Source organism: Podarcis filfolensis (genome assembly GCF_964270895.1).
Source record: "Podarcis filfolensis genome assembly, chromosome: 8".
NCBI lineage: Eukaryota > Metazoa > Chordata > Lepidosauria > Squamata > Lacertidae > Podarcis > Podarcis filfolensis.
Window position 1 is genome coordinate 7152760 of NC_139611.1, and position 18506 is coordinate 7171265.

The following is an 18506-nucleotide window of genomic DNA, read 5'->3' on the forward strand; positions in this document are numbered from 1 at the left end:
TGGGGGGAGAAAGAGAAGGCGGGAGGTTCTACATCCGGGCACTGGCGAGACCAAAGGGAGGCAGGTTCCGCAAAGAGGACCGATAGACACTTTCGGTTCCCGGTTGCGCACCTGCCAATGCGAAAGCAGAAGGTGGGCCGGAGGGCATTTTACATAGGCGGAGTGGGCAGCTGCGTCGTCGGAATGAGAGCCGGAAGTGAGATGGCTGTCGCCCACCTCGTGACCTCTACGCCTTCCCCGTTTTTTCTGGCTCCGTCTTCCCTCAGAGTGGTTTTCCCGCCTTTTTTGCGGGCGGCTCGTGAGGCGAGGCGGGAAAGGCGCTTTTGCTCCGCTTTTTGCGGTCGCCGCCGCCGCCTCGCCATGAAGTGCGGCTTCGGGGCTGCGGGTGTTCGAGGTAGCGCCGCCCCGGATGGTGACAGAAATTGCGAACGTTAACAATAGTCATCATTTTGGGTCCCTCAGACTCTTACCCCGCGTGCCTCACGAGACGCCGCAGAAACACGATTCTCCCACGTTTCCGCTTTTGGATCCTTCAGCTGCTTAGATGCGAAAAATAAATATTAAAAAAATTAAAAGTTTAGCCAGACCGAGTTCCCCCGTCATAAAATGGGTTTAGAGTTTCCAGCTAAGGCAATTATAAATAATACCGCTCCTGAAATGTAAAGTCCAACGTATTAAAAACCGCACAAGGCAGGCAGAGAATAATAGGAGCATAAGCCAGAAACCCTTTGAGGCACTTTTCATTTATGCAGTAGTTTGTTTTTGTAAATTTTTAGAGAGCATGTCTTGTTTACAGAAAGTTAATTTCAAATCACCTCATACTGGATCAGTTACGGTGTTAAATATTTATTTTCTTAAAATTTGCAGAGTTGTATGCCTGCCATAGAGCCCCTGAGTAGAAAGAAGGGGCTGAAATACAACCAGCTAGTCATTTGCCCTTACTACAGCATTTCTTTCCAATATATGCTATTTTTTTGCATTGCCTATTGTGTGGCATTTGTCGCTGGTGCTGAATTTTACTCGCGCGTATATTCATATGTCATAGGTAGAGGCCGACATCTACATCAAGCCATTGGTCTTAAAATACATATTTTATATACATATTTTATTTGATTGTTGTTAGCCGCCCTGAGCCCGGCTTCAGCTGGGGAGGGCGGGATATAAATTATTATTATTATTATTATTATTATTATTATTATTATTATTATTACCGTCTCAAGTCCTTGGTCATTTAGGGACTCCCCTCCCTGGGAAGGTCACTTCCGTTATGCTAAAGGTGCTGCGAAAGTAGCCGGATGCCAACAACTAACCAACACACAAACACATATACATAACATGCATATTTTGCCATGTTACTATATTTTGGATACATAGTATAACATTGCTATGTATCAGGTTGAGCCAAGAGTTAATCACACTAAAGCATTTGTAAGAGGGTCTTGAGCCATGTCAATTGAAGCTTTAAATGATACTAGTAGTGGCAAGATATTAAGTAAATAGACACAAATGACCTCAGTCGTGTCGCAGGGACTAACAAATCAGTACAAATTATGAGATGGATGCCCTGCTGTGAAGTGGTAATTAAACTTCCATTTTGAATCAAAAAAATGGGGCTGCAGAGGAAGGTCCTGGAACCTGTTTAAATATTGGTTGCAGATGCTCACATCTTTCTGCTCCAAATTAAATGATCCAGGCTAAAAGCTACCTCCTATTCTTGAACTTGCAATCAAAATTCCAGCCTTTTAATTATCGCCTCAGTTGTTGACGCCAATATTTCAGTTTCCTGACTTGTAGAGTATGGGAGGGCAAGCTTATAAAGGATGCACATGCTGGGAATTAAAATGAACAGGCTGAATGCTTTCATTAAGAGTTCTAATGGGAAAATGAGTGTTTCTCACTCATTCTGCTCCACAATAGCACACAATTCCTGTTTTTCTCCTTTTTGTTTGTTTCTGATTCAGGTGCTTTCTCTTAGTGACCCTAATTTATTTTGGGTTTCTTATATAGCTAATGATCAATTCAGAAGTAAGTCCTGTTTTGCTCAAAGTGACTTATTCCCAGCAAGTCAGTATGTCTACTTACGGTACCCAGTTGGGTCTACTTCTGAACCAACACATATAAGATTGAATTGCATATTGAAATGTGAAAACACTAATGCATCTTTTAAAATCTCCTCTGCAGTATTTGGAAGGGCCATACATGCCATAGCACGTATCAGTGATGAATTTTGGTTTGATCCTACTGAAAAAGGAGTAAGTAAACATTCAAAATTTAGAAAAAATGAATATGGAATTAAACTTACTTATTTAATATACTTATATACCACTTAAGACAGTCTTACAAAATAGTTTACAAAACAGGAAATGCAATGTGTATATACAGTATAACAACTTAAAACAAATTAAACTGAGAAAATACAACACAATACGGCACAATGGAATACAAGAATAAAATGGTAAAGGTAAAGGGACCCCTGACCATTTGGTCCAGTCGTGGCCGACTCTGGGGTTGCGGCGCTCATCTCGCTTTATTGGCTGAGGGAGCCGGCGTACAGCTTCCAGGTCATGTGGCCAGCATGACTAAATATCTCCCCCGCAAAATATAGCATATTTTGAAACATCTTTAGAGCCAGGGATCCTCCTGCCAAGGCATCCTAGGAATAGCAATAGCCAGGAGGAATTCCAGGAGGATTGCTATGTAGGGTACAAAGAAAAAAGATGGGTTTGAGTAGAGATTTGAAGTATGAGAAGCGGCATCACACACCTGTTGTGTCAGTAAATTCCAGGTGTAAGGGGTAGCAAGGTTAAAAGCAAATTGCATATACATATACAAATAATGATAATAAATATTAATTAAATTTTATTTAATGGTGTTTAAAATTAACATTAAGTGCAAACTTACACATATCATATATATACGCATAGCTACAAAGATCTACAGATGCAAAGGGTCCTCTTTAACATCAAATTCAGTATGTGCAGTGTCTAGAAAATTTTAGTTACAGATAGGTAGCCGTGTTGGTCTGCCATAGTCAAAACAAATTTTTTTTTTCCTTCCAGTAGCACCTTAAAGACCAACTAAGTTAGTTCTTGGTATGAGCTTTCGTGTGCATGCACATGAGAAACAAACACGAGAATGCACACGTGTGCATGCACACGCCGGCTCCCTCAGCCAATAAAGCGAGATGAGCGCCGCAACCCCAGAGTCGGCCACGACTGGACCAAATGGTCAGGGGTCCCTTTACCTTTACCATTTTATTCTTGTATTCCATTGTGCCATATTGTGTTGTATTTTCTCAGTTTTCGTGTGTATCTGAAGAAGTGTGCATGCACACGAAAGCTCATACCAAGAACTAACTTAGTTGGTCTTTAAGGTGCTACTGGAAGGAAAAAATTTTTTTTGTTTAGAAAATTTTAGATGCTTAAGAGAGTTTTTAATAACAATAGCACCTAAAGCCCTAAATACTACTATAGGATAAACGTTTTGTTTGTTTGTTATTTCATGTGGTTTCATGCTGATTTTGTCTATTCATAGCTTTCCCTCAGGTCGGTGAATTCTTCCCAGTCAGCCTATGCCTGTGTCTTCTTTTCATCCATCTTCTTTCATCACTATTCCTGTAGAAATACGCCTGAATTGGGTTTGAATAAAAATCACACCCACCTTGCATACAAATTAGTAATAAAGGTAAGTCTCAGTGGATGAGAAAATCTATACTATTTTATACCACAAAAACCACAGTTCTATTTTCTGTATTGTGGTGTGTTGGTGGGATTTGACAAAACACAACTTTCCACTAAAAATAGTTTTTGAAGTACATGTAGTTTTTCTTCCAGTAATAAATTACTTCTATTGAAGCTTCTAGAATGTTTGAAAAATGTATTTTGTTTCCCAAGATTATTAGCACGCAATAATAACAAACAGTGCTATCCACAACTAGCACACCCATCTAGGTCTTCCTTATGTACTTCCTAATGAACTTTTATTTAAATGCTAGTAGCCAAACTTTTTACCATATATAAGCTTGTTTTTAGGGGTTAGTTTTGCTCTGATCTCTGCTTTAATTTTTTCTTTTTTAAAAATCTCAGGCTGTCCTCCCTATATTTCGGTGCTTAAACACAGTGGAAAGGAACATAGAGAAATGCAACATCTATACAAACTTTAATGACTGCCATGTTGTTTTTCAGCTTTTCTGCAAACATGGTAGGTCAGTAGTTGGCACATTATGCTTTAAGTCTTATGGGCTGAAAGGCAGGGTTTTTTTTTTAAAATCTAGGTCAGGATCCAAACAATAACACAACTTAGTTCTGTTTGCTGACAGACTTTGGACTTGCATTTCTTAGACCTGGAACTTTCCAAAACAGCACCTGATATCCGCAGAATAAGTTTTCAGGTTCCAGCACAAATAAATTAATAAAGTAAATAATAAAAATATGTGTACTCACGTCCATCAAAGCTCATGCCAAAATAAATTCATTAGCAGCGTTAAAACATTTTAGCTGTAAAACGTTTTACTGCAAAAGACTAAAATGGCTGTACCTCTGGAAATACCGCATTTTTCCGGTATTCGATTAGGTTTTCCCCCTAAAAAAATAATGTCCAAAATTTGGGGGGCGTCTTATACACAGATAGATCTTGCCCCATTTTCTTAAATCGGAGTCCCCCAAAATAGGGGGCATCTTATAGAGGTATGTCTAATGAATCTTTTCCACACTGTAGAAAAAAATGATGTGCTTCGCTTATTGCATTAATAATTGTTGTTAGAGATACAGTATGTAACAAAATGGCCTAGTCAAAGTAATACTGTTTCTTAACTCCAAAGAGAACCTTACACATACTTTTTATTAAAAAGATGTTGAGCATTCAGTGCCCACCAGAGGGCACTATTGGTTGGCATCCAGTGGAAGAGTGCACCTTCAGGGGTGAAGTCAAACTGTTGGAGATTTACAATGCTAATATTCAGGCTTGCTCATTTCCATCCTTATCCTGTCTCCTCAGGTGTTGTGAAAACTCATAACCTAGCTTTTCAAGAATGTGAACCTTTGCAAGCTGTGTTTGCAAAGCATTTGTGCCCCAATGCAATGAAGATTCAATCAAGGTAACAGAGCTAACATACTACCAGCACACCTAATTTTAAAATATATTACTAGCGATGAGTGCCTGGTGCTGCCCAAGTATTTTTAAAAGCTAAATGATGTTGTGATTTCGAAAATGGATGGTGCAGTTTGTGAGTTTGGGCCAGTTACACCAAAATTCAGACGAAGTCAATCCAAGTCACGTTTTGGTCTACTATCTTGATTCAAAATGGCAGCTAGCATCCAAACATTGACAGAGAGTGCCATCTGCACCTCAGAAACCCTCATGCCACATTAGGTGATGATCTCTCAAGAGTTGACTCGTGTTCATAGAGAATGAGCAAACAGACAGTGTGCATGCACACGAAAGCTCATACCAATAACAAACTTAGTTGGTCTCTAAGGTGCTACTGGAAGGAATTAAATTTTTTTTTTTTAACTAATGCATAAGTAACCCCAGTGCTTTTTTCAGGGGGTACTCAAGGGTATGCAGTTTTGCACCTTTTTTATTGTTGTTAAGTGTGGCACTTCTTCTAGAAAAAAAGCACTGAGTAACCCTCTTTTAAAAAAAGTACTGAAAGCACTTAAAACTATTTAAAAGCACCCATACACAAAAAGTACAATACCCAACCACAGAAGACGCTTCCATAATAGTCAGTTAGTGGTCAAAGGCCTGTGTTTGCCTGCAGGCTAAAGGAAAACTGACAGGGCCAGCCTAGCCTCCTGTGAAAGGGAGTTTCACAATCTTTAAAATATAGATATAGACAAATAGTCAAACAATATCTGGAGGCCCTCAGATTCTCCATTCCTGCCTTAAGTACTATTGTGATTCCCCAATCTCAAGAGAACAGAGTGAACAAGGAAATAAATTAGCCAAAGTTAGATACAGGGAATATCAATATGCTGTGGATTAAGTGAGACTGAGCTGCCAATTTTTATTACTCATGAAAAGCATAGAGAGCTGTTTGTAATATGAAACACTATTACCCTTTTAAACTTCTCAGGCAGCTGTCTGATATACTGATTCATTTTCCAACCTGCCAAAATGAAGTAACTGTAGCTGTAACTCCAGTAAAAGTTTGTTTCAAGACTTACACTGATGAGGAAATGGGTAAGAATTGAACTTTCATTGTATGTTAAGAAATAAGTCAATAAAGTGATAATTAAGAATGTTCAGACTACAATAATGTTTTATCAGGAAAAGTGTATTGTACATTATATGGCCTAAAATTATTATTTAGCAGTCATGGCAAAGAAATATGTTGGTATTTTTTAATGTAACCATCATAATTTTATAACATGCCAGAATAGCAAGAAGAAAGGGTAACTTTTAAAAAATCCAGTAAGGATCTATAAAGTTGTGATTGCATTCTGTGTTCCTATTTATTTATAAACAATAAATAAGCAATAAGTAACTACTAGAAGTCAATTAATGTCAGAAATTGATAATATACCAACATTCATTAGGCTGTTTCAGCTAAGTTATAACCTATTATTTCTGCTCACATATACTAAAAAAGGAGTCCATTTTGAAATAACTGCCTGGCTGGCATAAATGTATTATCTATCTGGGGTTTGTCAACCTGTTTAGATCCATAGGCACATTTGGAGCAAATGCCATGGTTGCTATCCCCTCTGTCTGGCTATTTCTCAATCCCCATTCCCCCCCCCCCCCCCAGAAAGAAAGTGTACCAGTGTACACACTTTGCTTTTCCAAAGGATTTGGGTAAATACTGGAAGCAGAATTAATTTGAGCTTTGAAAATATCTGAAAGAGGTACAGTGGTACCTCTGGTTATGTACTTAATTTGTTCTGGAGGTCTGTTCTTAACCTGAAACTGTTCTTAATCTGAAGTACCACTTTAGCTAATGGGGCCTCCCGCTGCTGCTGCACCACCGCTGCGCAATTTCTGTTCTCATCTGGAAGCAAAGTTCTTAACCCGAGGTACTATTTCTGGGTTAGCGGAGTCTGTAACCTGAAGCATATGTAACTGAAGCGTATGTAGCCCGAGGTGCCACTGTAATGAGAAAGAGCTCAAGGAGGAAGTTGGTAGAGAGACTTTCCATGTACTTTTGAAGGGAGAAAAAGGTAACCCTCACCCTCCATTAGTTTCCTCAGTCTGTCTTCAATTGGATGCTTTTTGTGGGCAGAGGCTTGTTTGTGGTGGCCCTTTCTCCCATGGTTCACAGCCTCTGCCACCAAAACCATGTGGTGCCGCCGGTGAACAGGGTGGCTACTCTGGAAATCATTGTTACAATCAGTGCCACCTGCTTGAAGACAAGAAAAATGTGAGCACAGCAACAGCTCACTGCGGAAGGGCTTGCAGGGCATGCAGTGGGGTGCACGAGGGAGGAGCAGTTCTGGCACTTTTTTTCCTAGAAAAAAAGCTGCTGCCCTTAACTAACAGCTGCCTTCAGCTCTCTTGCAAGAGGAGGTAGGATTGGTTAAGTCCCATAAATGGATGCTTCCCTCTCACTGGACAGAGAATGGAACATTGGTCACTTTCTGCAACTGTTGTGTCTGGTCCAGGATGAGGGAGGCATCCAGCTCCAGCCTTCCTTTAGGTTGCTTTGCTGTATAAAAATGGTCACATAATGACTTCTGTTACGATCGCCCATCTGTGCCAGGTCTTCTCAAAGGAGGCTCCCATTTTCTGTTTCTTTAACTTTTTTTCCTTCAGTGTCTTTATTTACTCACTGTTATTGGTTCAGTCATGGGGCAAAGCCTGCTGAGCCAGCCTAGGTCTTAAAAATCACATCACATGGCTCTGCCATGGAGGTAAGGAACAGGAGGAGGAGGTCACCCAGTATCTGGATGTCTCTCTTACATTGGATCAGAACGAATATTCACTGTAAATGACCAATGTTCAATTTTCAAAGGCTTGGATACATTTGTTATGGTTGGGGCTCCATTGTTTTTAATTTCTGCCATTGTCATGATTTTGAACAGATTTTGCAAAGGCAATGCACACTGAGATACATATCAATCCAGAAGAATTTGAATACTTTCAGGTTGGAGTAGACACTGAAGTCACATTTTGCCTTAAAGAGCTAAGGGTAATATTGCTAATTATATTTCCTTGATGTATCTCAATATTACACAGTTATGCTCTTCCATGGGCACCTGCTTCAAAGTCTTGTTTAGGTGGTTTGCTGAAGGGCATAGCGGGTGGTGAAATAATGGGGAAATGACTGTCAAACACTGGCATCTGTAAGCACAGTAGGCATAAGAGTCCTTCTGGATCAGACCAAGCATCCTTGTAATCTAACATTCTATTGCTGTCATTGGTCAGCTGGAAGCCTCAAAGTTGCCCATGGTCAAGTAATAAAAAAATAGCTAGCTACATTGCAACGCAAATGTAAAACAAGACTCTGATGCTCCATAGTGTGTCATATTTGAGCTAATTGACATCTTTCATTTGCATTTAGGGACTTCTGACTTTTGCAGAAGCAATCACTGCTCCAGTCTCTATTCATCTTGATGTTTCTGGAAAGTAGGTTGATGGGTACTTTGGTATATAGCATTTTAGTATCAGCTTTCCTTTGAACTTCCGTAATCGCTACTCTTGTACAGTAATTAAGATTGCTTAAACTTGTTAAGTAGGGACGCGGGTGGCGCTGTGGGTAAAACCTCAGTGCCTAGGACTTGCCGATCGCATGGTCGGCGGTTTGAATCCCCGCGGCGGGGTGAGCTCCTGTCTTTCGGTCCCAGCTCCTGCCCACCTAGCAGTTCAAAAGCACCCCTAAGTGCAAGTAGATAAATAGGTACCACTTTATAGCGGGAAGGTAAACGGCGTTTCCGTGTGCTGCGCTGGTGCTGGCTCACCAGAGCAGCTTCGTCACGCTGGCCACGTGACCCGGAAGTGTCTCCAGACATCGCTGGCCCCTGGCCTCTTAAGTGAGATGGGCGCACAACCCTAGAGTCGGACACGACTGGCCCGTACGGGCAGGGGTACCTTTACCTTTACCTTAAACTTGTTAAACTAGCAGTGAACATGCATTTCACACATAAATGCACAACCAAATTTATATCCAAGTTATGGAATATAAATTGTGCTCATCATATGACAACATAAACATGTCCCAGAATCTGACACACAGCTAAGAGTGCTTAAGCTCATTGGTTTTTTTGCGGGGGGGGATATTAACTGTGTTCTGTAATGCTACAAGACAAAGCCAAATAATACTTTAGTAACTCTTTTTAAGAGCAGAGGACAGTATCAGTAGCCACCTCACATTTCTGTATAGATGCATGGATACGCAGCCTATTCTTATATGTACCTGTAGCTCTCAGCTCAACCTTATTCTTACATATATAGGCCAGTTGTTTTCAGCATTGAGGATATGCTCATAGAAGCCAGTTTTGTTTTGGCTACCTTAGCAGATACTGAAGGCAGGACACCGTCTCATGAATCGCCTTTGCTTTCGCAATGCCAGAAAAGGTAATTGATTTTTAAATAACTTAATGCTTGCAAAATGCTAGACTTCAAGACCAAACTACAGTTGATGTTACATTAGTCTTTGGCAGAGGGTTTAAATAAATATAAATATCATTTCCATCAATTGGAGGGACCGGTAACCCACAGAATCAGAGTAGGTGTGGAGGAGGGATTCCTCCTCTGCTGTGGTCCTGAGGAAAATCCCAGTTCTAAAGCTGGCAGTTGCATTGTGGTGGAAGGGGAATTCCCCTTGGGTACCAATGGCGTGTGTGTCCCCCCCCCCCAGCAGACACTAGCTATAGTTGAGGGATTTTCCTCAGCCTAGGTAGAAAGGGTTGTACTCTCCCCTGCACTTTCTCTAATTGCATGGATTATCAGCTCCTCCAACTGATGCAAAGCATATTCTTTAAAATAAATTCTGCTGGTTATGATGCAAAGAGGCATGGAAAGTCATGAGTCATTTGGCCTTCAGATGAAGCCAGGTGAGGTCTCTTTAAATTCAGGAGAGGATACAGCTTGTGCTTTTGCATTTGCTCACAGTTAAGATTTGCTGAGCCATGGAAACTGGGTTAGGGGAAATTATGGAACCATTTCAAGTTTGAAGGACAGAATTATTTTAGAGGAAATAGTTTTTTGCCTGTTAATTTCTGTTGTTAGTCATAAGTTTTACACCAGTTGGTATAGTACTGCCATGCAGTGGATGCTAGTTTTATTATTGTTACTGCAGCATGTGGCTGTACAGTGGTACCTCGGGTTAAGTACTGAATTCGTTCCGAAGGTCCGTTCTTAACCTGAAGCACCACTTTAGCTAATGGGGCCTCCTGCTGCTGCCGCGCCGCCAGAGCACAATTTTTGTTCTCATCTTGAAGCAAAATTCTTAACCCGAGGTACTATTCCTGCCCCAGAGAAGGGTCATATCATCACATTAAGGGTATCCTCCACTGCTGCAAAAAATAGGCAGCAGTGGAAGAGGCCTAACAAAAAGAGTATGAGATCCACCTTGACAAAGGTCCTGGTCACAAATGCTGCAGAGAGTAGCTGTTTTGCTGGAATGGAAAGGCACATAACTCTTTCAATTCTGTGGCATTTTAGGAACCCTGCACTAAAGAGGAGCAATAAAGACCCCATAATCTCCAGCAGAAACACTAGCAAGACAGAAACAGCCACAGCTACAGCAAATGGCTTCATTACGGAGGAAGAAGCAGCGCCACCTGATTTGGATTATAAGGTAAAAGCTGAAGACATATAGAAATGGTTTGTAAAAGTGAAGTCAGCTTGACACTCCCAAAAAAGAAAACAACATTTCTGTTGGGATTAAATTGGTAATTTGATATGTTTGTAGTGCTCCATTCGGAAGTATTCCACCCTATGCAAAAGTATTTATTCAATTACTAGCAAGCAGTGCCTGCCTGCTGCATGGGAATTTTTAGAAACCCCAAAATATTGTGATCTTTAAATGGATAGTGTAATTTGTGTTTTCACTCCAAAAATCAGGTGAGGTCATGTTTTGGTCCATCATCTTGATTCAAAATGGTGTCCAGCATTTAAATGTCAACAAAGACTGCTGCCCCCACCTGGGAAACAGTTGTGCTGAATTTGGCAATTACATTTTGAGAAGTGACCAAACCTATGACCCAAAATGGGATAAGTCACACCAAAGTGACATTTTGGTCCACCATCATGAATCAAGTGACGTCCAGCATTCCAGCATTGATGGAAGACAGCTGCCCCCAGTTCAGGAACCCTGGTGCAGAGTTTGGCAATGGTATCTCAAGAGGTGCCAAGCCTATAGAAAACAGACAGATGCACAAACCACTTTGCAAAATACGCAGGATATGTAGGATCAACAGCTGAATAGTAGAGTGCCCATTGATTACTGCGTGAAACAGTATTTTGTCCCTCCCAAGAGCAACTGTAGTTTATACTGGAAGATTATCTATTCCATAAGCCTTAAGCTGCTTAACTTTTTTGTTTACATTGAGGAAAAATAACTTAGACCTACTTGGAATTCAGCAGACTCTTCCTACACCCAGCCATTTTGGTAGCAGAGAAAAGGTTGGGATTGAAAAGGGTACTTTTAGATATTTCATGGACGCAGTGGGAGTCAAATAGACCCCAACCATATACATACGTCATATCTGTTTTTAAAGGCAGCATAGCATGTGGTATGAGGGGCTGCCTAGCAAAGGAAGAGTAAAAGGATGCCCAGACACATGGAACTTCTTGTAGCTTTTTGGATCTTGGTCAAAATTTGTATACATTAATGCTAAAACGAACATGACAGAAGAACAACCAAATATGGGGCATGCCACATCTCTAGAGTGCAGGCTGATAAATTGAGGCTGAGTGGAAGAGCTGAACCTTTCTGCCCTCCCTCTCCCCCCAAAAAACCCCACCCTTATTTATTCCAGTGGATATTATTTCCAGTTGTGGAATCTCACCAGAAAAAAATGGGAGAAAAGAAGTCTATAATTTGAAGCATTATAACCCCACTATTCCTAGAGGGGCTTACATAAGACTAATGAAAAGACAATTCATTCTGCTCAGGCCCACCAACATAAAGCGAAAAAGGGATGTGGATGGAAGAGAAAAATGAGCAAATGCAGACACTAGTTTTTTACGTTACATAGTTCTTGTAATAACGAATTTGAATGGAAACAGTTCACAGAAGTCTCTCCCTCCCATACAGCTGGATGGAATGAGTAACTTATATTGAAAGAATTTCAGGCATATTAAGGGTTTAACTTGTTGCCAGCTCCTGCCATACATTAAAGACATGCCACTCTTCCCACTTTAGAGATTCAGCTCTGCTGCCATCACATCTCATTTGGCCCTAATATATATGGGTTTTGGCTGATGCAATGCAGTTAACTTCCTTTATTGCCTTTTCTAGTTCCATTCCCTATTCTTTGGGGCAGTTTCATCCAAGGAACAAGATATAACTCGTGTTTTCCACACTTTGGCAACAGCAAGTGACACAGAAGATTTTAGCAATGAACAACTCTCCCCAACTTTTTAGTAGTGACAAAGTATCAATCTGTCAACTCCAATGGTCACCAAGAATGCGTGTATGTTCAGCGTTCAGGCAAGCCGAGCTTCTGCTCATTTTAGGTGTTTTTGTGTACTCTGTTGTAGTCCACTGTTTCATAATGCAGGCAATGGCAGTTTTGCATGGGGGTTATGTTCCTGACCCCCACACGTGTCTGTGGAGTGCATGTAAGCCCGCTCCACCACCATTCCCCTTTCCAGCCACTTCTGGGTTGTGACAATGTACGTTTGCATGGTCATGCATGCATTGAACGCACTTAAAATGCCTGTATTTTTAAAAAAAACTAGAAGCTTTTGGATGAATTTTTCTTCAAGTTATCACAACTGTAATTTTATGAGATTTACTTCTCAGTTAAGCCAAGCATATCAGAGGGAACCAAAGCCAGTTAGTACACACACATATTGCATTAATGTTGATGTTTGATTGATTTATGACACAGAACTTAAGACAAATGACTGGTTGCAAAAATGGCATACATCCAGTTTCATTCTCCTGCTCCTTCTAAACGAAATTGTGCAAGATTAACTAGCAATAAGCTGGTTTTAGCTCAAGTCTATTAGAAAAACATCTCAGTAGTGTTGAAGTGTGCATAGTATATTATGCCAGTAAATTTAAATGCCTTAGAAGCCTCCCTCATTTTATAAGCATGTGTTGTGTCACAGCGATACTCCTTTCAGAGCAGTGAAGTCAGAATGCATTTGGCCGTTTCAGCCCTGGTAACAGGCAGTTACCCACAGCAACCTAACAAAGAGCAACTAGTCACACGGCTCCATAGTCTGCTTTTCTTTAAGATTCACTTTCTTTCAACTCCCACAGTGAAGGACAATGGGAACTGAACTGCTGTTGAAATTTCACTGTACTGAAAAACAGTCCAACTAGTTCAAGTAGCAAATTCAGGTCATTTCTCTAGCATAATTGTTTACTACATGCCCCAAACCCTCAAACTGTTTTTGCTTTTTTCAGTAAAAATATTTGGTTCTTTGCCATCTTAATCAAATTCCCCATTATGTAAGGTTTTTCTATCAGTGCTTATTGCTCAGTGTCTCCCTTTGCATCTCACCTTAAGAAATCACCAGCTGCATAACCATCTGCAACTTGTCCTTCACAAGCCCCAAAATGAGCAGAACTTGTACAAGGACACAAATGTGTTACAATGAAATTCCATTTTATTGTGGTTGAACTTATGCAAGAGGAATTCCTTATGGATTGTTTGTCAATATTTTCTGTTTTGACTTCTGCATTTGAAAGGACAGCCCATATTACTGCAGGATTTGAGGGACAGTTGTTTGAAGTCTATGCACTGCATGCAATAATAGAAAATTCAGGTGGTATTGTTTTGCACCTATTTCCTACTTGGGCAGTATGAAATAAATTCATCCCCTTAAGCAATAAAACTGAAGTCATATGCTATTAAACAATACAGATCATGGTATTATGGGACAACATAAAATACTATTAACGTTGTTCAGATGACCTGAAGACTGAGTAAAGTTCCCCTAGAATGGGGGGGGGGGAGCTGAGTCAGTAGTGGGGATGGTGAGTTAAAAGACCCTAGGCACATGCATATTGTATAAATACTTTATTTATTAAATATCTTTACAGTTCATTAAAATGTATTTACAGATACTATTCTCGCACAAATTATATACTTCAAACATCCAATTCACATAATTGCCTTTTAGGTAAGCACAGGTAATGATAGTCTCATTTAACAAGAAGGCATCCTCATTATATCAGCTTTGTCAAATAAAAGAAAAAGTCAGTGTCTACATTTAGCCTGGCTTCCCATGGAAAAGCAATCCATTACAAAGAGTAATTCCATTCACAGTGTCTTCATCTTTGCTTGCTTTTACTATGGACAGTTTTGTCTATATCCAATCTGGTCCCAATTTTCAAGGTTTTCCCCACTTGTTGTGGAAACAGCAATTTGAGGGAAAGCCATGGACTTACGTTTCCTTCATTAATATGGGTATTTCACATTAGCCTAGCCCTTCATATCAACAAACTCAGTAACACAATTACAGGCATTCCCGTATAGCAAGCCCTGCAGCTGCAAATGCATTACTGGGTGAAGCAGGTTGATGCTATGCCAAGTTATTTCTTTCAGATTCTTTATAAATCAATTTTGCAGGTAAGATCTCCCCAGGCTCCACCCATGTATTTCAGATTTAAGAAAACACAAAATGGAATGTCTTCTCTCTGCCAAACCAAAACACTAAACAAGTTGTTAGGAAACACTACTGCTTTGAGGATTGGTAAATGTTATTTTCACAAGTACATGAGTCCTGCCTTTTTCTTTTGTAAAAGATATTTGTGCGCAAACAGCTTAAGTTCATAGGAAGAAATTAGGTTCAGATATGTTTGAGTGCACATCTTAAAATGGAAAAAAGACAAGCATGTAATAGAAATATTAATTCTTTATAATACAGTATTGCTCTAAAAACAGATGGCAAAAAGCTATAAATTGTACTGGTCTTTGGCGTCTGGAGAGGGGAAGGGGGAACTTAGTATCTGAAAGTTTAAAAACTCAATTTGATCGTCATAAAAAACATTGGAAGAGACAAATGGCTTTATACATACTGCTTGACTAAAAACTGTTCTAAGCAAAGCAAGGCCAGCAATCCCAACAGATGTTACAGTTCTGCTACTCAGAACAAGATCCAAGAACAGTGGCAAAAGGCTCCAGGCCATGGCCATCTGGGCACAAGAAGCACCTTCTTTTCCACATTTGTTTAATTGATGGGTCATCCTTTGTAGTTGCAGAAAGGCAGGAAGAGGAAATACGAAGCAGGGAAACTGTCCTGCTCTATGGAGGCACCAAGTCAGGGCCAAGGCCAAAAGGAAGGGCAAGTGGGTGAGGCCAGTCAATCACTAATCAGGGCTTGTTCTAATAAACAATAGCAAACACTGGTGATTAAAAATGCAAAGGAAGTCCAAATGAAAGGATAACTGCTCCTCTAGCAAAGCAGGAAAGAAGTCTGGAACTGCAGCATTAATACATTCCTTCTAGTTGAATATTGATAGTTATAACTTGTTCAGCTAAAGTAGCATAAGGGATTGAAATGATTTGTGCAAAGTTATTTGCCACATTTCTCAATTATAGCACTATGATTTTCTTTATTTCATTTTATTCCACCCTGTATCCATGCTGGGGAAAAAATCATTTTGTTAAGTTAAGTGGTTAAGGCATTTTGACAAAAAAGAAGAATGTTTTAAGAAAAATCAAGATGCCAATTTCACAAAAAGTAATTTAAACAGCTTCCAAATGATTCTGCCCATTCTCATGGTAAATGAAATGCCTGTTAAAAGTAGGATGCATTGAAATAGTGACATGTACATGGTACATGTCACATAATTATAAATAAAAGCTTGATGTAATTATGCAAATATACAGTACAACCACAAAAAATATTTAAAACAGGCTGAGGTAACCTCAATCTTACAGTTTTAACACAACAAACCTGGCAGTAAAAAAACCCTTTCGTCTTAAAAAGGTTGCTTTACTGGCCAGGCTTAGAATCTAAACATCCACATTACCCAACTGCTATATAAAACATGGCTTTTCATTTCTAAGTACTTTTCTACTAGCAAAAAAGTTATGAAAAACTGACCAATATATATCTTTATAGCGATTGGTTTTTACATGAGCTTAAAAAAGGAGGGAGGAGATTGCAGCTACTGAAGAATAAACTAGATCGAGTGGATGTAAATGAAAGGAAATGCTATATTGCAAAATGGCTATTAGATACCTGTAAACATCATTAAAGTTCATTCTGGAAATCCTGTACACCAAGCTACTAAAATGTAAATGTTGCTCATTCAGCGTTTTGCATGTGTGCAACTTCAATTGCTGTGGGAGCACAAGCAGAAGTACATACATTGAAACACCGTCAAATTCCTCAAACCCAAAAGAGAAGACTATCCACTTTAATGCCTCTATCATTCCTAGCTACCTATGGCATACAAAGCAAAATCAGATGATTCGTGCTTAGGCAGCATGCCATTCCAAACTCTCAACACCCTGGCTTCTTCAAACTTTAGTGCAACTGAAATATCTTTAGAAAATCTTTTTCTCTAAAAGAAAGATCCAGCCAGCACAGGGCTCCTTGCAAATAAATGATATGCCAAATTTCCATCTGCATGATAACAGGCACCTTCACACATATACACACACACACTCTCTCTCTCATAGACACACAATACTTTTCATGAACTAATCTTGTGTTTCAAATTAGTAACAGACAAAACTCCTGCGCTAAACCATATATATCTTGAGGCTCACTGCACTTGGAAGCCTCCAGAGAATTCATATCGACACAAATCTCAACTATCGTTTTAACAAACTATGCTAGTTACAGAACGATTTGTGACCTCTCAAATTAAAAATGGGCTTTTTTTCTAACAAAACTATTTTGTTTGTCCTCATGGAGGTTTTCTATCAGTGTCAAACTGCACATCTAGTTCTGAATTATGAACAGCCAATTCTACTTATTTCTTTCAGAGCCATAATCATGATTCATAACCATAATCACACACACCCTCCCCACTATGAAGTAATTACTACTAAAGTTTGAAAAGACAAGCTTCAAGTATTGAAATTCTTCATTTCTTGCTGGCAGATGCACCCCAGTGTACTCCAGTAGTGGTTCATGACAGAGACCTTGACTGCGTTTTAAAACAGGCAATGGACGTAACACGTAAGAGCCACTGAGATCAACTGCAGAGAAAGGCATCCTGCCAGCAGGAAACAGTCCGTGTGAAGTAGGGAACGGCAGGAAACACTCAAGTCAGTTGTCAAAAGTTTATGCTGTCAGCCAGTCAGTCTGTATATTCAGCTACTATTGAAAGGAGGACGGTGATGTCATCTGGTTTTCCACCTGCAAAGCAAGACATTGACATATTTTCACTGGGAGAAAATGGCCAAGAAACTGGGGAAAGTGGGCACCCTTGCCTGGTTCCCTTCTCAATTCTAATTTCCCCTGAAACCACATTATTTACAATAATTTTAGCTTTTGGTTCTAGATAGATCGCTTTGATACCATTTAAAAAATCCTGACCTATCCCCATACTCTCTAAATTATGTAACATAAAACTCCAAGAAACATTGTCAAAGGCTTTCTCTGCATCAATAAACATTAACATTGATTTACAGCTCTTCCTTGCTTCTAACTTTTCCAAAATGTCCACAACATTTCTAATGTTGTCTTTCATATGTCTTCCAGGCAAAAATCCTGGAATATACTCAGATAAAACCTTTAGCCTGTTGGCCAATATATTTGCAAAAATTTTATAATCCACATTGAGTAAGGAGATTGGTCTGTAGTTTTTAACGTTGGATCTATCCAGACCCTGTTTAGGAATCAGAGTAATATAAGCTTGCTTCCAGGTTTCAAAGAAACTGCCATTAAAAGCAGGTCACAAAGCAGAGCAGAGGGCAAGCACTTTCCAGCAAACCCAACACATACGTCTGGCAGACACAGAACCATAGAGGTTCATATACTCCAACCCTCTGCAATGCAGGAATCTCAACTAAAGCATCCACGACAGATGGCCATCTAACCTCTGCTTTAAAACCTCCAACGAAGGAGAGTTGACCACCTTCCATATTCCAGATACACTCAGTACCATAAGTTAAGAGCCAAGAGTTCCAACAGGTGCCCTGTTGCTATCCAGGGAAATCTAAGAGCTGATGCTCTAAATAGAAATGTTTGTGCTTGCCTTCGACATACTTCACTGAATCGTGCTGGAAAATTTAAAAACCCTTTTCTCCCTGGACTCTGATATAGCTGGCTTATATGCAGTAGTTATGGAAAATAATCATGTTTGTTAAGTATGCAAAGTGTCTTGCATGATGAAAACCGAAATTATACAGCAAGTCAGCAGCAAACCTGGGAACAGGTCACCTCACTCTTTGTAAAACACCACCCCAATTACTAGCTAGTCTCTC

The 18506-nt window shown here is 39.9% G+C and overlaps 2 protein-coding genes across 11 annotated transcripts in view; one reads left to right on the plus strand and one right to left on the minus strand.

The window, feature by feature from the left end:
• On the plus strand, positions 1 to 14833 carry RAD9B (RAD9 checkpoint clamp component B). 9 transcript variants are annotated; one of them, XR_014551813.1, is made up of 12 exons: positions 1 to 394; positions 2182 to 2252; positions 3535 to 3684; positions 4086 to 4200; positions 4996 to 5095; positions 6077 to 6183; positions 8022 to 8128; positions 8501 to 8565; positions 9391 to 9513; positions 10603 to 10738; positions 12404 to 13897; positions 14081 to 14833. XR_014551813.1 is itself a non-coding variant. In XM_083629528.1 (11 exons), the coding sequence occupies exons 1-11, from the start codon at positions 118 to 120 to the stop codon at positions 12527 to 12529; spliced, it is 1179 nt and encodes a 392-aa protein (XP_083485654.1). In that variant the 5' UTR covers positions 1 to 117; the 3' UTR covers positions 12530 to 14833. The 9 variants fall into 9 exon arrangements, 8 of the variants coding, with proteins under 8 accessions (XP_083485654.1, XP_083485660.1, XP_083485656.1 ...); XM_083629528.1 differs by having other exon boundaries at positions 1 to 196; positions 12404 to 14833; XM_083629534.1 differs by having other exon boundaries at positions 1 to 196; positions 3621 to 3684; positions 12404 to 14833.
• The window catches only part of PPTC7 (protein phosphatase targeting COQ7), a 23773-nt gene continuing 19390 nt past the window's right edge, over positions 14124 to 18506 (minus strand). For both annotated transcript variants that reach the window (XM_083629560.1, XM_083629561.1), the window contains exon 8: positions 14124 to 17436. In XM_083629560.1, coding sequence (XP_083485686.1) covers positions 17378 to 17436 — 59 coding nt within the window. In that variant the 3' untranslated portion in view covers positions 14124 to 17377. The remainder of the gene's footprint in view (positions 17437 to 18506) is intronic.

What these genes read in the sequence shown, in the direction of transcription:
- RAD9B (XM_083629528.1), top strand. Translation starts at nt 118, where the DNA reads ATGCGAAAGCAGAAGGTGGGCCGGAGGGCATTTTACATAGGCGGAGTG. An exon ending in TTGATCCTACTGAAAAAGGA is followed by an intron (nt 2,253 to 3,534) that starts GTAAGTAAACAT and finishes GTCTATTCATAG; the next exon opens with CTTTCCCTCAGGTCGGTGAA. An exon ending in TCAGCTTTTCTGCAAACATG is followed by an intron (nt 4,201 to 4,995) that starts GTAGGTCAGTAG and finishes CTGTCTCCTCAG; the next exon opens with GTGTTGTGAAAACTCATAAC.